The following is a 16,673-nucleotide window of genomic DNA, read 5'->3' on the forward strand; positions in this document are numbered from 1 at the left end:
ATGGCCGGGCCTACGCCTCCCACGAAGGGACGTCGAGGGCTTGCCTCGCCGCCGCCTCGCGGGCGTGCTGGGTCGCCCAGGTTTGGTCGTCGAGGGCGGAGCTCCGCAGAGCCTCATGCAACCTCGACGAGAGAGTCGTGGTGTTAGCCTGTGCGTACTGTGCTGGGCACTCCCATAGCATATGCGGAAGCGTAGCCGGGTGAATTCCACAGCACCGGCAGTTGGGGGTAGTGTAGACGTCCGGAAATATAAGGTGGAGGCGGGCGGGTGAAGGGTACGTGTTTGTTTGTAGTAGACGCAGGGTGGTAGCCTGCGCCCGGCTGAACTTTGGGTGAGGCGGGGGGAAGATTCGGCGACTCAGGTAAAAGGCCTTAACGAGATCGTTATAAGTTGTCAGACTGTCCCTGGTGTCCAACTCATCTCCAGTGACTCCGGCGCGGTTGACTAGGCCTCGTGCAATGGAGTGGGTGACCTCGTTGAGATTGGGGAGGTGTGGGTGGACAGGGCCCGCATGGGCCGGGATCCATGTTAGGGAGATTATGCTGTCTTTAGAGTGTGGTGCCTGGCAGAGGATGCGAAGAGCTTGGGGAGAAATACGCCCTTTGCTGAAGTTAGTAACGGCTGAGCGAGAGTCACACACTATGGTGTGACAGGTGGGATCTAAAGTGGCCAGGGCGATGGCCACTTCTTCAGCCGTCTCTGCAGTGGGGGTAGTGACGCTGCAGGCATGGTGTAGGGCTCCATCGCGTGTCGCAACGGCCACAAATCGTGTGCCATGGGAGTATCGGGCTGCATCAACAAATGTGACGCCAGGTACGTTGGCAAGGGCTTTTATGATAGCTCCGGCCCGAGCTTGGCGCCGGGCCCTGTTATATTCAGGGTGCATATTTCTAGGGATAGGGTCTATGTAGATCCAGCTACGGATGTCGGTCGGGATCGGTTGTTTGGGGCCCTGTTGCTGATGGTAGGTGAAGCCAAGCGTGGACAGAATAAAGCGCCCCGTTTCAGTATGGGTGAGCCGTTCAAGCTGAGAGCGTTGTTGGGCTTCAATGAGTTCGGAAAGGTTGTTGTGAACTCCCAGTTGGTTGAAGAGTTCAGTGCTGGTGCAATGTGGGAGACCAAGTGCTTGCTTGTAGACCCCTCGTATGAGGGTGTCGAGCTTGTTCTGCTCAGCCCGGTACCAGTTGAGGTACGCAGCAACGTAGGTAATGTGGCATATGACGAAGGATTGGACGAGTCGGAGAAGGCTTTCTTCTTTGAGTCCTCCTCGACGGTTAGATATACGTTTAAGAAGTCGTAGGGTGTTCTGAGATTGGGCACAGATCTTGTTGAGAGCTAAGGCGTTGGAGCCGTTGGTAGAGATGGTGAGACCGAGAACCCGGATACTAGGGACGTGTGGGATAGGACTGCCATCTTGAAGGCGTAGGGTGATGGCGTCACAGGGTCGGTGATCAGATTGGTGTTTGGGAGGGCGACCCCGCTGAATGGGCTTGTATAGCAGAAGCTCCGATTTAGCCGGCGAACAGCGCAGTCCAGTCCCTTGGAGATAGGCTTCAACCGTGTCAATCGCCGTTTGGAGGGCTGATTCCACTTGACCATCACTGCCTCGGTACGACCAGATGGTGATGTCGTCGGCGTAGATGGTATGGTTGATATTGTCGACTTGCTGTAGTTGCTTGGCAAGGCCAATCATGACTAAGTTAAAGAGCATGGTAGAGATAACTGAACCTTGCGGGGTGCCTTTGCTGCCAAGGGGAAGCTGGTCTGATCGTAAATCCCCGGCCGAGAGGGTTGCCGTGCGATTGGAGAGAAAGTCACGGATGTAATTGTAGGCTCGCTCTCCCAGCTGGAGGTTGGAGACCTGGTCAAGGATAGCTGCATGGGAAATGTTATCAAAGGCTTGAGTGAGGTCGAGTCCGAGAATGGCTTTCATGTTACGGGAACGATCGTTGAGCACTTGATGTTTGAGCTGCAACATAGCGTCTTGAGTAGAAAGGTGAGGGCGAAATCCAATGATGGTGTGGGGATAGAGAGAGTTGTCCTCGAGGTGACTGTTTATGCGTGCTAAGAAGGCGTGTTCCATCACCTTGCCTACGCATGAAGTGAGGGAGATGGGCCTTAAGTTATTGAGGCTAGATGGTTTGCCAGGCTTTGGGATTAAGATAACGTTGGCAGTCTTCCAGGCGGCTGGAAGGGCACCACTGCGCCAGCAATCGTTGGTGTAGTCAGTCAGATGGGACACGGACTCGTCATCGAGATTGCGAAGGCTTTTGTTAGTGACCCCGTCTGGCCCTGGAGCAGAACGACCGTTAAGTTTGCGTAGAGCGGCGTGTATTTCAGATACGCTGAAATCGGCGTCTAGTGTAGGGTTGGGGTTACCGATTGAATTGCTGTGTGGACTGACTTGTCTCCTGGGGATATATCTGGTGCAGAGGTAGTCAAGCACCTGTTGTGGACCTTGCTTAAGGGTCTCCGTATAAAGGAGCTTCTGCAGCCGATCCTGTTGGGTGATGCGGGTGGTGGTATTATCAAGCAGATGTTTGAGGAGTTGCCACGAGGAAGGGTGATGAAGTTGTCCATCCACCGTGTTACACAGCTTAGTCCATTGTTGCCGGCTGAGGATTTGACAATGCTCCTCAATGGCTGTGTTCAGTTTGGAGATCTTGCTTCTGAGGCGACGGTTTAGGCGCTGCCCCTTCCATCGAGCTAGGATGGAGGCTTTAGCCTCCAGAAGATGGGCGAGGCGGCTATCCATGCGTTCAACTGAGGCATCTGTAGTTACCACCCGAGTGGCCGTTTGAACATCAGTGCGTAGCGCTTGCATCCAGGTGTTAATGTCGGTAATGCCTTCTGCTGAGGTAGAACCTATGCGTATTTTTCGAAAAACATCCCAGTCGGTAATGGTGAATTCTTTAGTGGGAGCAGGGGCGGCAGCGAGTTGGGGTAAAGAGAGAGCAAGGATATAATGGTCGCTGCCCAGGCCTTGCTGGGTATTGGTCCAGTGTGCATTGGTGATATGTTTGATGAAGGTGAGGTCGGGGGTAGAGTCCCGGGTAGTGGATGTACCGAGGCGTGTAGGAAAGGAGGGATCCGTGATGAGCGTAAGGCCTAAGTCGTGGTAATCTTGCCAGAGGTTGCGAGCTGCAGCTTCCGTGCGAACGTAGCCCCAGCCTGTATGGGCGAGGTTGAAATCACCGCCGATGAGTAGGGGGTGCGCTCCAGCTACGTGAAGAGCCTTCTTAAAGAGGGTGAGGAAGCGACACCTTGCTTTATCCTTGGGGCTATTGTAAATGTTCAGAAGGAAGATGCATTCTTTCCGTTTACGATTGGGAATTAATTCGAGGAATAGATGTTCGATGTGAGGACTATTGAGATCATGTTCAATAACAGGAATACGACGCCGTACTAGGGTGGAGACCCGGCGAAGAGGGTGGGTGGTATGGAAGGTTTGATAACCGGGGAGCGTGATCGGGGCGTTGTTGGTTTCTTGAAGTAGGATAGCATCCGGGCGGCGGGTATGTTGGCGTAGGTATTGATTGAGTACTGGTTGTTTATGATGAAAGCCTCGGCAGTTCCACTGCCAAATGAGGGCGTCTTGATTAGTGTGAGCCATGGTGGGAGATGGTGGATGTCGCCATCGGCGTCCCGGAGGGGTCGCAGACGGGGGCGGCATGGCTAGGAGGCGTGAGAATATGAGTTTCCAGGTTGGTCACGCGTTGGACAATACCAATGAAGGCTTGCTGGATGGAGTCCAGTGCATGTTGGAAAGTGCTAATAGTTGTTTGAAGTGAGGTGAGCATGTCTTTAACTTCAGAGCGGACCTGGCCCGTGGCTCCATCTTGCAGGGCTCTCTTCTTGGGGGCGGGAGTCGAGGGGGCCTCCTGACTAGGGGCAGGGACGTTCTGTGCGATAGGTGTAGGGGCTGGTGTTAGGGACTGTTTGAGGTCTCTAACCTCCTGCGAGAGTTTAGTTAGGAGATCGCGTAGGATGGCGTTCTCGCGCTTAAGCTGAGCTATTTTTCGGACGAAACTGTGACTTTTTTTACCGCAGCTACTGCGAAACAATAGGCGCTTCAACGTGGAGGGATGCGACCAAGTCGGGCGGAGCCCGGGGATATTTCTCACCTACCATACTTTCGTTCGGTTGGTGCTTCAGATGGTCGGGACCAGTTGGGACTCTCCCTGTGATGTAACGCTGTTTGCAAACGGATGAATTTGGCTAATTTCTCGCTGTGCCTGCGTGTCATTTTGGATATGAAAGAGGAAGGAAAATACGGGCGCGTGCTCCGTCGCATTTCCTCGCGAGCGGGAACTGGGGACAAAGACGACGACGCACGCTCTTCGCCGGCATGCGCAGGTTTGACCTCAGTGGCGTCTAGAGAACAGGACCGGCGGCGGACGCGCAGCTCTGGCAAGCCTGGCTGGCAGACCTAATGACGGTGTGCCTCGCAGTGGAAGAGAAGCGACGCGATGACCGCAACTACGTCTATCGTGAACGGTGAGCTAAGGGCGGCTCGAGCCGGTCGGGCGCACGCTGAAAGCGCTTCCTATGTTCGTTGCAGCTGCCCTGCTCGCCGCCGTCATTCTGCTGCCTGTGCTCGGCCAGACGGCTCGCCAGGGGAGGCCCGTCGATGAATACTACGATGAAGAGACTTACTACGATGAAAAGGCCGCCGATGGTGCCGCAGATTTCGGAGCGGACCTCACATATGCGCAGTACGACCAGGGTGAGCGAGCGTATAGGCCTAGCTCTCGCTCCGAGCGTTCTGGCATCTCGCGATGTCTCGCGATGGGCCCGCCATTCACGCTGGAGCCCTGACCAAACCACCGAACGACACATATGGAACGCACGAGTGCGTCTTCCGATAAGATAAAAATATATTTAAATGATGTCGCGCACCCCATCCGGAGAACAGTGAAGAGGTACTTGTTCGGTGATTTGCATTTTACCATTCGGAATCAACCATGTGAGCTACGACAGAGGGGCTATTCCTATTAACTTCTCGGATGTTGCCAACAGTATACTCATGACGACATTCAATAAGTTAATCATGTTTTCGCCCTATTAGTGACATTGTGACACTTCACCGTGCAGTCTCATGGCCACCTTCGAGAAGTTAATGACGTTTTCGCCTTATTAGTGACATTGTGGCACTTCGCCGTGCACTGTCTCATGACGACATTCGAGAAGTTAATGACGTTGCCGACTTATTAGTGACATTGTGACAATTTTCCGTGCACTGTCTCATGACGACATTCGAGAAGTTAATGATGTTTTCGCCTTATTCGTGACATTGTGACACTTCACCGTGCAATGTCTTATGGCTACATTCGAGTAGTTCATGGCGTTTTCGCTTTATTAGTGACATTGTGACACTTAAGCGTGCACTGTCTCATGACGACATTCGATAAGTTAATGCGTTTTGGCCTGATCAGTGACATGTTGCACTTAGCCGTGCACTGTCTCATGACGACATTCGAGAAGTTTAATGACGTTGCCGGCTTATTAGTGACATTGCGGCACTTCGCCGTGCACTGTCTCATGACGACATTCGAGAAGTTAATGACATTGCCGACTTATTAGTGACATTGTGACAATTTGCCGTGCACTGTCTCATGACGACATTCGAGGAGTTAATGATGTTTTCGCCTTATTCGTGACATTGTGACACTTCACCGTGCACTGTCTTATGGCTACAGTCGAGAAGTTCATGGCGTTTTCGCTTTATTAGTGACATTGTGACACTTAACCGTGCACTGTCTCATGGCGACATTCGATAAGTTAATGCGTTTTCGCCTGATCAGTGACATGTTGCACTTAGCCGTGCACTCACTCACGACGACATTCGAGAAGTTTAATGACGTTGCCGGCTTATTAGTGACATTGTGGCACTTCGCCGTGCACTGTCTCATGACTACATTCGAGAAGTTAATGACGTTGCCGACTTATTAGTGACATTGTGACACTTCATATGCACTGTCTCATGACGACATTCCAGAAATTAATGACGTTTTTACCTTATTAGTGACATTGTGACACTTCACCGTGCATTATCTCATGGCGACATTCGAGAAGTTAATGACGTTTTCGCCTTATTAGTGACATTGTGACATTTCACCATGCACTGTCAGCCTGACCAAGTGCCGGTGATTCTGACTTTTATTTTATAACTCGCATGTATAGTCATTGGGTCCAGTTCAATGTGCGTTTACCCGTGTCATCACAGTATTGTGTTTATTCGTAATATTATGCGTCAACATAATCCTGCATACAACTGCGTCTCTGATCAAGCAAGTGCAATTATTTTTTGTACTTTAAACGTTTTCTTTTAAAGCCCTACAAAATTCGTCATTACAGGTGAAACACGTTCCTACAGATGAATTTTCTGCTTAGGCGGATATCATTTGCAAGAAAAGCTGAAGCAACTCATTCAACAATTAAACTAATTACATCAATTGCTTTCTTAATTACAAACTTTATGGCAGATGTTTATATTGGAAAGTTGAAGGGAGTTGTCATGAAAGTGTAGTTGCACGTTTCAATATTTGAGAATAGTCGCGAGGGCCGAAACAACTGGTATCAAATTATTCGATCAATTTACGCGATTACACACGCGGCACCGCGAAGCGCTGTTCTGCGTCCCACCGCTTTGTGGCGCACAAGTGTGGCGTAAAATGGAACTGCCGTCGCTCTATGCCCTCTTTCTACGAGCTGATTCAAATTGGCATCCTGCACAACTTCCGTTTGGTCGCATACCACTTTATCGAGAGGAATGGCGAGGCATTATTTTACACTGCCTTACTACCTCACGCGAGTAATGCCACGCGCGCAATCAGGCCTATTGAACGAATAATTTGACTTAGGTTATTCCGGTCTACATGGTCATATTGAAATGTAGAAGCATGGAACTCGACTTTTATGACAATTCCCTTCAATTTTCCAACATGCTGTATAAAATATGTAATAAAGAAATCAATTCATGTAATGAATTTAATTAGGGCATGAGGTTTGGTTTTTCTTCCTGATGATGTCCGGCTGGGCAGATGATTCATTTGTAGTGACGTGATTCGAGTAAATTTTGATGGATTTTTATTAAGTGTTCGAAATCAAGAAGAAAAACTATGTGTACGCTTTTTTAGCCAGAATCACGTATACAGAGACCGATCGCGTTTTGCGCGTGCCACTGAAAAGGTGTCCACGGGAACCCCGGTATATATTTACATCGTACGAGTATAACACAACTTTTAATTGTTATATAGACTGCCGCATCAATGAACCCCACTTGAATGCTATAGGTTATAGAGCTTTACTAACGGAGCCCTGTCAGGTGCGTTAACTTCCTTTCCGTTCCTGGCTCGTGCTGTCATGCGCAGGTGTTTGTTTATACGGGCTCTTTTAAATCTTCGACCTCGATTATGTGAAAAGGCGCATGATGCGTAAAAATGCCCGAGCTTAAAGTAACTTTTGGGGGGAGTACCTTAATAGTGGCACTCGCCAGCGCGCTTCCCACAGGTAGTCTGGGTTGTTATGCTATATCCGCTCCGGTGGCGCAGAAACTGTGGCGTTCTGCCACTGCGCACAAGATTGCAAACTCTGTGCCAGGCAACGGTTGTCGCGCAACTGTATGCATTCAGAATTTGAATCCTTCCCACACGGCATTCTCACAACCAAAGTGTGACTCTTTGCCGTAAAAATTCATTGCACGTTAGTCTGCAACTCCTGTGTTTTCATCAAACGAGAAAGCCTAGTCCCTTGAGCCAGTATGGCGGTTGAAAAGCGAGCCAGGCGAGTGAGACTTGCGAGCAAGGCTTCATCTTCGGCTGCCACGCTTTTTTTTCGTACTAAAACACAATACCAAAGCTCTGCAAGTGAAGAGGACGCTCTTTACTACGCGCTGCGCCAAGATGTCGAGAGATGCGGCTTTCGCTCCGCCGCTGAGGTCTGTTTACTCCGCGATCGTTGTCTTATGTGCAGTCATGGGGGTGGTAATGCAGTTGCTACACTCTGGCTTCACCAAAGCATTTTCAAAAAATACTCTCGCAGACGTAAGCGCGCTATCGTAATATTACTCGTGCACGAACATATTACAAGTCCACAACTGGTTTATGCAGTGACTGTTAAGGCGAGTCCGAAAAACAGTAGCTCATCCCCGCATGAGACCATAATCCCGGCCAAGGCTGCGGTAAAGATGCCCGCCAAGGTTCCGGCAAAGGTTCCGGCTAAGATTCCGGCCAAGGTCCCGGCCAAGGTCCCGTCAAAGATTTTACTCAATGCCCCAACCAATGTGGTCAAAGTACCCGACAATGTACCCGCCAAAGTCCCGGCCGATGTTCCCGCCAAGGTTCCGGCCAAAGTTCGGGCCAAAGTCCCGGCTGATGTCCTCGTCAATGCCCCAGCCACCATGCCGTCTGCCTCTTCACCCAGCAGCAGCATAAGCAAGCCCAGCACACGGAGTGTTCACGCCGCCATGCAGCAGCTCCTCACCACGTCTGGCACAACGACATCGCCCCCCAAGACGAGCGCGAATCGGAGTAGGTACCATTAACATTACTAGAATCAAATGGGTGCCATGACCCAGTGCTTAAGCAGCTGTGTCGTTCATTGCGTTAAAAGACTAGAGACATCGAAATTTCACTTGGCCATTTTTGCCACTCCATTCGATTTTTCCCCCGCTGCTACTGCCTGGCACACCTACTCGGGGGGTGGCTCAGAGCGTGCGCATATATGGCAGGAGCGTGGCAGAGAGGAAAGGCGGCCTTTCCACCGTGCCGCCACAATGCCCTCTAGAGCTCCCTGAGCGTCGCCAAAATTGCCTTTTGGCAGCTGCAATTATCCGTTATTCCTCCAAAGTGCATTGCAGAAACTGCAGCGCATGCTTTTTTTTTATTATTATGGGGTTTTACGTGCCAAAACCACTTTCTGATTATGAGGCACGCCGTAGTGGAGGACTCCGGAAATTTGGACCACCTGGGGTTCTTTAACGCGCGCCTAAATCTAAGCACACGGGTGTTTTCGCATTTCGCCCCCATCGAAATGCGGCCGCCGTGGCCGGGATTCGATCCCGCGACCTCATGCTCAGCAGCCCAACACCATAGCCACTGAGCAACCACGGCGGGTAGCGCACGCTTGTACTACTGCTTTGTACTAACGCGGAACAGTCCAGAGGTGAGGTAGACAGAACGGTAGAGAGTAAATACGAAGAGGAGGCAAAGACTGAATAGAACCGACGCAGTCGTGAAACGAGTGAATAACATTCTTGCCGCTCTTCGCGGGCCGCTCGCATATATAAAAAGGGGGGGGGGGGGGAAGGCGACGTAAGAAGGCAAGGCAATGCTACTACTAGACATGACAGCGGTTGCGGACAAACTAGATAAATATAAATTCAAGGTACCAGGACGGTACGTTCTATTTCTGAAAAGTAAACACCGGGCAAATTTGTCAAGCAGGAAACTGACGCAGGGCGTGCAGAGGCAAAATCTGAAAAAGCACCGCAGCGTCTAGACGACAATATACGTACGGAAGCGGCCGCCCATCAAATCAATACTTAGGTACCCGTCGCAGTAGCTTTATGACCGCCCGCCGTGGTTGCTTAGTGGCTGTGGTGTTGGCTATGGCTGCCAAGCACGAGGCTGTGGGATCGAATGCCGGCCACGGCAGCCGCATTTCGATGGGGGCGAAATGCGAAAACACCAGTGCACTTAGATTTAGGAGCACGTTAAAGAACCCCAGGTGGTCGAAATTTCTGGAGTCCTCCACTACGGCGTGCCTCATAATCAGAAAGTGGTTTTGGCACGTAAAACCCCATAATTTAATTTAATTATTTAGCTTTATGGCTATGGTGTTGCTCGAGGTCGCGGGTACGATCCCGACCGTGGCAGCCGCGTTCCGATGGAAGCGAAATGCAGAAACCTCGTGTACTGCTATTTAACTGTACGTTAAAGAATCCCAGGTGGTTAAATTTAATCCAGAGTCCCCCACTACCGAGTGTTTCTTAATCAGATCCTGAATTCTGGCTGCGTGTTTACTCCTCGCCACAAGCCACAATTCGGGCGTCACGCTGATGTTGGTTTGCTCAACACTTGCAGATGCCGAAACAGCGCTGTAAGCGAAGCTTGTTATTCGGCTGAATATCGAGGCTTTCCAGTTCTTGTCGGTCCTGCATTGCGATTTGCGCTCGTTGATTAAATGCTTAATATACATGTAAAAATGAAGGATATGCGATTCGAATAGTGACGCAGCTGCTCTTTTGACGATGAATTAAAGAAGGCTGCCTAAACCAAGCTACAAACGCTGTTGTTTTTTCACTCGTTTAGTTGACAAACATTTATAATGATCACGACCGCATGTTTAGCACAGCGCAAGGCGTAAAAGAGGTGACAGTCCGACAGCAATATGTATCATGTCCGAAATTCGATGAAACAAATATGTCTTTGTGCTACACCTGCAGTGAAACTACAGAGCAATAGAGTGGATTTTAACCGTATTCACGGGTGCAAAATGGCTGCCCACGAATTGCGCTAAAAATATTCATCGTTCTACAAGTGAAAAGAGGACACGTGATTATAAAAAAACGTTCGCCAGCGCCAGCTGCTTGGCCAAACTTGTAAGACTGTATATACTATCGCGCAGTCGGGCTGACATACCGTAAAACCACGCAACTGTGCCGCCGCCGACAGCTTTCAGTCACGGAACGATACCATGCAGGGCCCGTATTCACAAATATTTTCATACAAGTTCTCTTTGCCATTGGCCAGCCACCTCCCCTAATCCAGCATCAGGATTGGCTGACATTTGCTTTTACAAATAGCTCGAGCGGAAGAGAAAATTACAGCCACTACTGATGGTGGACATACTATTAGCGAAGGCGGCCGGCCAATGGCAAAGAGAACTTACGCCCGAACGAAAAACTTGCTGAATACGGGCCCGTTACTTTATGAGATGATCACGCGTATCAAAAATATGGGAGCCATGAGACAATTTAAGAGCTTAGGACGAAAGAAAAAGAATCTTGAAAAAAACAATTAAAGGTTATTGAGGTGATAGCAGAATAAGTTAAAAATATACCGATACAACTCGCACGACCGGGACATCTAAGCGAGCCACGGCAGCAATACTTAGTGACGCACACACGCACACATTGCAACTCCTTACGGTGAGCGTTGTAACCAACGGAACTCGTCGATAGGTGACAAACCGTTTACCTACAGTGGACCAGAGGGGAGCGCATCGGAACCCTGAATCGCGAACCACATTCACTTAGCATTATTGGCAGTCGATGTGGGCGAGACGCGGTTGAACATGGCGGGAAGGAGGCCAGTGAGGGCTGTGCCAAAAGTCTGTTGGGAATCGGTTCGAACTACGTACTTTCCGCTACACTGGAAAAGATGTCGATCACGTGCTCAAACATCACCGTAGATACCCTGGTCACTAGAAATACTGCGCTACGGCAGCTATGAGGCCACAGGAGCCAAAATAAAATAAAATTGGAAAGCTCCGCCAACGCATAATCGTTATGCAATGTTCTTTTTTTAAATATATAGCGTGTCCCAGGTAACGTTAGCCAAACTGTTCAAGGAAAAAAACAATATTAGAAAGGCATGGTGCACGATACAATTACAGGAACGGTGTTCGACTGTGAGAAGTCAGGCGACCGAACACCTATAGGTCTTGTATTATGCAAAAAGGTGAGGCGTGCAGACAGGACACAAGAGAAGTGGACAATACGAACGCCGTGCAGACAGGACACAAGAGAAGAGAAGTGGACAACACGAACCTCACGTTTTTGCCTAATGAATCCTTACCAACTCGCCTCACCTTTCTGCATAATTAATCTTTACCAACTCGCCTCACCTTTTTGCATAATGAATCCTCACCAACTCGCCTCACCTTTTTGCATAATGAATCCTTGCCAACTCTCCTCACCGTTTTGCATAATGAATCCTTACCAACTATCTCAGCTTTCTGTCATTCTAAGGTCATGTATCTCGCACCATGCATTTTTATTCTTTCTTTCTTCCTTTCTCTTTCTTTCTTTCTTTCTTTCTCTTTTGAACAGCTTGGCTAATATTAGCTGGGATGTAAGGTATAGGACACTCAAAAGAGAACGCTATAGGGCACGCAGTACGCAATCCCCTTCTTGCCTCAATTTTCTGGCTGTGCCAAGGCCCCTTTAGTACGCTCAAGCCACTTGCGCCCCCTATTTCTAAATACCTCTAAAGATCTAAGTTATGAACCACGTGTGTGGAAAATTTAAATATCTTCGCTTCACCAGCCCCGTGCAGTGCGGCGAAAACTACGGAATACGAACCAGCTACGTTTCTCAGAGGAGCTCACATTAAGTAGATACTCCGTGACCATTCGATTCAACAAGCAATAATCTGTGTTGCGGGTATTTCGGAACCGTACTATACGTGTAGTCAGCTTAAGGGCGCAGAAAAAAGACCGAAGCATGATTTTTTTTTTTCAATTCTCATCAGTCGTACTAAAGAGTGGCTCCATTTGAGATGTCTGGTGCATCTGCAGTTCGGAGAAAGCATCGTGAATTAGTGGGGAGCGGCACTATCATAAGGTTGGATAACCCTGCGCATACTTATTCAAATAAGTCGTTTTAAATAAGCACAGTAATGTACGGTTCGTGCACGTGTTCAAGAGAACAGGATTTTGAATAATAGCAGCCGATAACGATAAAAACGAGCCTAATTCAAAGCGAAACGTTCAATATCGCTTTCTGTACCGCAGTACGAAAATACACTACACGACATAAGTAAAAAAACTTTGACCATTTTTTACACCTAGCATCGATAAAGGCCAAACAAGTAATAAAGATTATTATTATTATTATTATTATTATTACACAGCTCACAATGGTACTTTGGTAGGACCTATAGGTCTGCTTAGCCAGATTAACTTAATGTGCCAGATATTTTGCCACAAGAAGTGCAATTCTCAGAACAAGTAATCGTTCACATCCTGGCATTGTTGTCCCTGCGCCTGAGTCTGCGAGAAACGGTCCCCAATTCGCCACTTAAAGGTCGGCTCTTAAAGTCTTACTTATTCGGTGATATTGCTAGCACACAATATCATTATGGTGCGGAGAGCTATAATCCCGAAGCGTTTGAATGTGGGCAACAGGCTAGCGGCGGGACAACAGTTAAGACACAAGCACGGTGCTGAGCAGGCCACGTCTCCTTCTCGGTAGGTGAGCCGCCCGAAGTCCACGTCTTGGACGCGTGCCGTGTCCTGCGCTCCGAGGAGTGGCTGCAGCTCAGCCTCCGCACGGAGTGCGTCAAGCTCGTCAAGTACCGGCGTCCGTGGCGGGGCCAGCAGCTGTTGCTTCGGCACTTCCGCGTCGCTTCACGGGCAACGGAGCTCCTTTGGGGCCGCCTGCTGCCTCTGATGTCCGAAGAGGACCGCCACGACTTTCAAGGTCAGCATGCGAGTGGCAGTGCTCAGCGCCGCCTTTGTGTCCTCTGCTGTCCCGTCCTAGCGCTGTTTCCACATTGCAGCCCAGCGTACTGCCAAACGGCCCCGGAAAATGCAGTTCTGCATGTCATTTATCCCGCCTCCCTCGAAGACAAGGCTAGTGTCATAAAGTGCACATGATATTTTTTAATGCGATGCTTTTTTTTAATATACATAGCTTGCATGACCGACACGCTATTAAAAATATTTCTTCAACATTCTTTCATTAGTTCTACCTGCATGACTGCCCATAGCACAGGCCTTTCCCTTCGCTTGTTTCGCTATGCTTATTTCGTTGATTCTATAGATAATTTCACATACATAGCTTATCTGCCTTATACGTATTCGCTGGCTATACTGAGATTTTGCTATTAATGGCTGCGATGCTGAAGGTAACTGGAACAGTAGCATAGTGTATGCTGCCTTCATGCAATGTTGCTGTATTTAACATGCAGGGTGCCCCGCTAACTTCAGCCAAGGTTTAGAAACAGGCCGGTGTATAGAATGACGCGACTAAAAGCATGTCGTTGTCCACTATCAATCACTTTTTCAGCAAATCACTTTTTCTGTATTCTAACTGCAGATTTATTTAAGATTATTTATTCATTAAATTCTCAAGTCCTCAATTTAATGAAAAACGTACTTTGTCCCCTAGCGAGACAGTAATGGCATACGACAGATAAAGCGCTAGACTCAGTTTCACAAAGCTTAATCTCTTCACCACTAATTCGGTTGACGATTCACCCAAAATGGCCGTCGCCGTGGCTCTAGTTTCGGCTATTATCAGGTTCATTCCTTCAAGGCGTCATGAGCTACATCAATTATTAATAGACGCATATGTTCTTTCACACCAAGGCACTGGCGTGTGTCCTCGCTTTGCTGGAAAATGCAGTCAACTTGAGGTGATTTCGGACGAGGATAAACGCAAGAGCAAGCTGACGATCCAGAAATTTGAAACACGGCTATACTCTCATCTTTTTGCACCAAAAGCGACAGATCCAAACACAATTAAGAAACCCGCTAGAAATGCTGTAACAACATGTAACAGCATATGTGGCAGCAAGATGCTCTAGTTGCAACGTTTGGTCGCGACATCGAATTTTTTTTTTTCGCAGAATTTCAGCGCACTGTTTGAAACGCTCTTCTTCAAACCTGAGAAACACGTTTGAATCTATAGTTGAAAGTGAAGCGCTGTGTCTGTGTATCTGTTTCGTTCTACGTCCTCGTTCAGTTGCGCTTATACACCCTACCATATATTCTAACCAACTAGCCCGCCAACGTGTTTTAAATATCACACAATATAAACGGCGATATAACGAGTACAATTCTTACGTTTCTTATGTCCCCTCAACTCGTCAGTTCATCAGTGCATCTGCAGGGAGGCTGAGCAGGAGGTCGCAGGTTCAATTGCTGACCGCGTCGGCCGCATTTCGATGCGAACGAAATGCGAAAAACGCTTCTGTGCTTAGGGTTAGGTGCGCGTTAAAGAACTCCAGATAATCAAAATTAATCCGCAGCGCTCCGCTACGGCTACACCCATAGCCCTAGTGTTGCTTTGTGACGCCCCATGAATTGATCTGTCATTCTCTTCTTTGCTTGGTGCGATTAGTTGATGGCCATGAACAAACCTCCCTATGATTGGCATTTATGAGCCGTTATGCTGGCTGCAACGTCATCACTGATGTAACATACGGCGAAAAAAGAGCGGGTTCCTCGAAAACCATAGGAGAACGTGAATGATCTTTTACGTGACATTAGAGAATCCCTGCTACATGCGGTGGAATAATATTTGGCCCGCAAGTTCACAGCAGCGTTGTCTACAGATTGGGAACGTTTTGTTACTGTGCTGAAAACGCTTTTTCAGTGTCCATATGTTCCCGCAGAGAGAAAAGCCAAAGCGAGACCCACTGTGCTCTCTCTCGTCTCCTCTAATTGATCCGCAGGATGCAATATGTCTTACGTCAGCAAGAGAGCCAAGTTTTGTGATCGCAACTTGGACAACGCAAGGGAGGCGGCCCGGATTGTGGACGACGACGAGTACCCCGAGAGGCCGGGTCGCGGATGGAAGATGGTTTGCAGGTACGCTGCAGGCTCTCGCTGCACGACCACGTCGCGACTACCGCGTCCCCTAGCGAGCACACGCAAAGGGACAAATGGTATTAGTCATACCATATATAGGGCGCCTACAAACTGGTCATCAACAACAAAACCAGTTCACACTGAAAACATATATATATTAATATAAGATGTCTATTGAACCCCTGTCTCGAGAAAACTCAGATCTCAATTCGCGAGCAAAGCCTCATTGTTGCCACCTTCACTGTGTCAAGGATGGCTGCCACAGCGGCGCTAATCGGTGCTGCTTCATGGCGCTTCCTACCAAATGTACGGAGCGTGTAGGCACATCCTACGAAAAACCACAACGAAAGCACGTTGACATGCAGCGCGTCGCCCAAGCAGGAAAGGGAGCTTTTCTTTTCGTGGGCTGAATGAAAGATTGCGCGTGCACCCTGTGGCAATGAGTGTCATGAGGCATTCTTTGTTTCTCGCAGACTGGTGAAGGAGTACAGATACTGCATGAGCGAGCTGCTGGCCGGTTGCCACAGCATCGGTGAAGAGATGAACCGCGAGGTCATGGTGAACGTGCGCGCCGAAGGGCTCAACTTCTGCTTCTCTGGCGGCGCTCGCTGTGCAGCCACTGCATCGTGGGCTGTCGCGCTCGCACCCGTGGTGCTCTGGAACCGCGCAGCGCAGCGGCCGTGATTACCACGAGGACTTGACGTGCCGGTCCACAAAGTTCCCGCAAGGAAGCGCGAGCGCTGTCTAGGGTGCGATCAACGGCTCCCTTCTACGCGTTGCTGAAAGAAAGCATGCCAAAAAAATATGCAGAGCAAGACCGGCGTTCCGAGTCCCGTGTTTTTATTTTGTGCACCTGCTTAAATTACATAAACAAGAAATGTTTTTGATGTTTCGACCGGAGACAGGCCTTTGTCGATAAGGAGCGATTTCACAGACCCATGAGAGCGCATGCCCTTTGGGTATACGTTGTTGCAACAAGCAGCAAAAACAATTCCAATGAACAAATCAAGAGAGGTACGTGGATGTAGTCTCAAACGCCACAGCTTCAACGAACGCTCCAAATATGCATATTTAAAAAATTCATCGACGATTACGACACCCCCTAATGCGAAATTTGAGCGCATGCTACTCTA

General features: G+C 49.0%; 1 protein-coding gene across 1 annotated transcript; it reads left to right on the forward strand.

Annotated features, from left to right (window-relative positions):
* Positions 1 to 4,309: 4,309 nt before the first annotated feature.
* LOC139056375 (uncharacterized) lies at positions 4,310 to 16,440 on the forward strand. Its single transcript, XM_070534568.1, has 6 exons — positions 4,310 to 4,497; positions 4,562 to 4,726; positions 8,112 to 8,531; positions 13,199 to 13,426; positions 15,405 to 15,540; positions 16,014 to 16,440. Exons 1-6 carry the CDS (start codon positions 4,470 to 4,472, stop codon positions 16,222 to 16,224), a joined length of 1,188 nt encoding a protein of 395 aa, XP_070390669.1. The 5' UTR covers positions 4,310 to 4,469; the 3' UTR covers positions 16,225 to 16,440.
* Positions 16,441 to 16,673: the final 233 nt, after the last annotated feature.

The sequence above is a fragment of the Dermacentor albipictus genome, chromosome 1, assembly GCF_038994185.2.
Source record: "Dermacentor albipictus isolate Rhodes 1998 colony chromosome 1, USDA_Dalb.pri_finalv2, whole genome shotgun sequence".
Taxonomy (NCBI): domain Eukaryota; kingdom Metazoa; phylum Arthropoda; class Arachnida; order Ixodida; family Ixodidae; genus Dermacentor; species Dermacentor albipictus.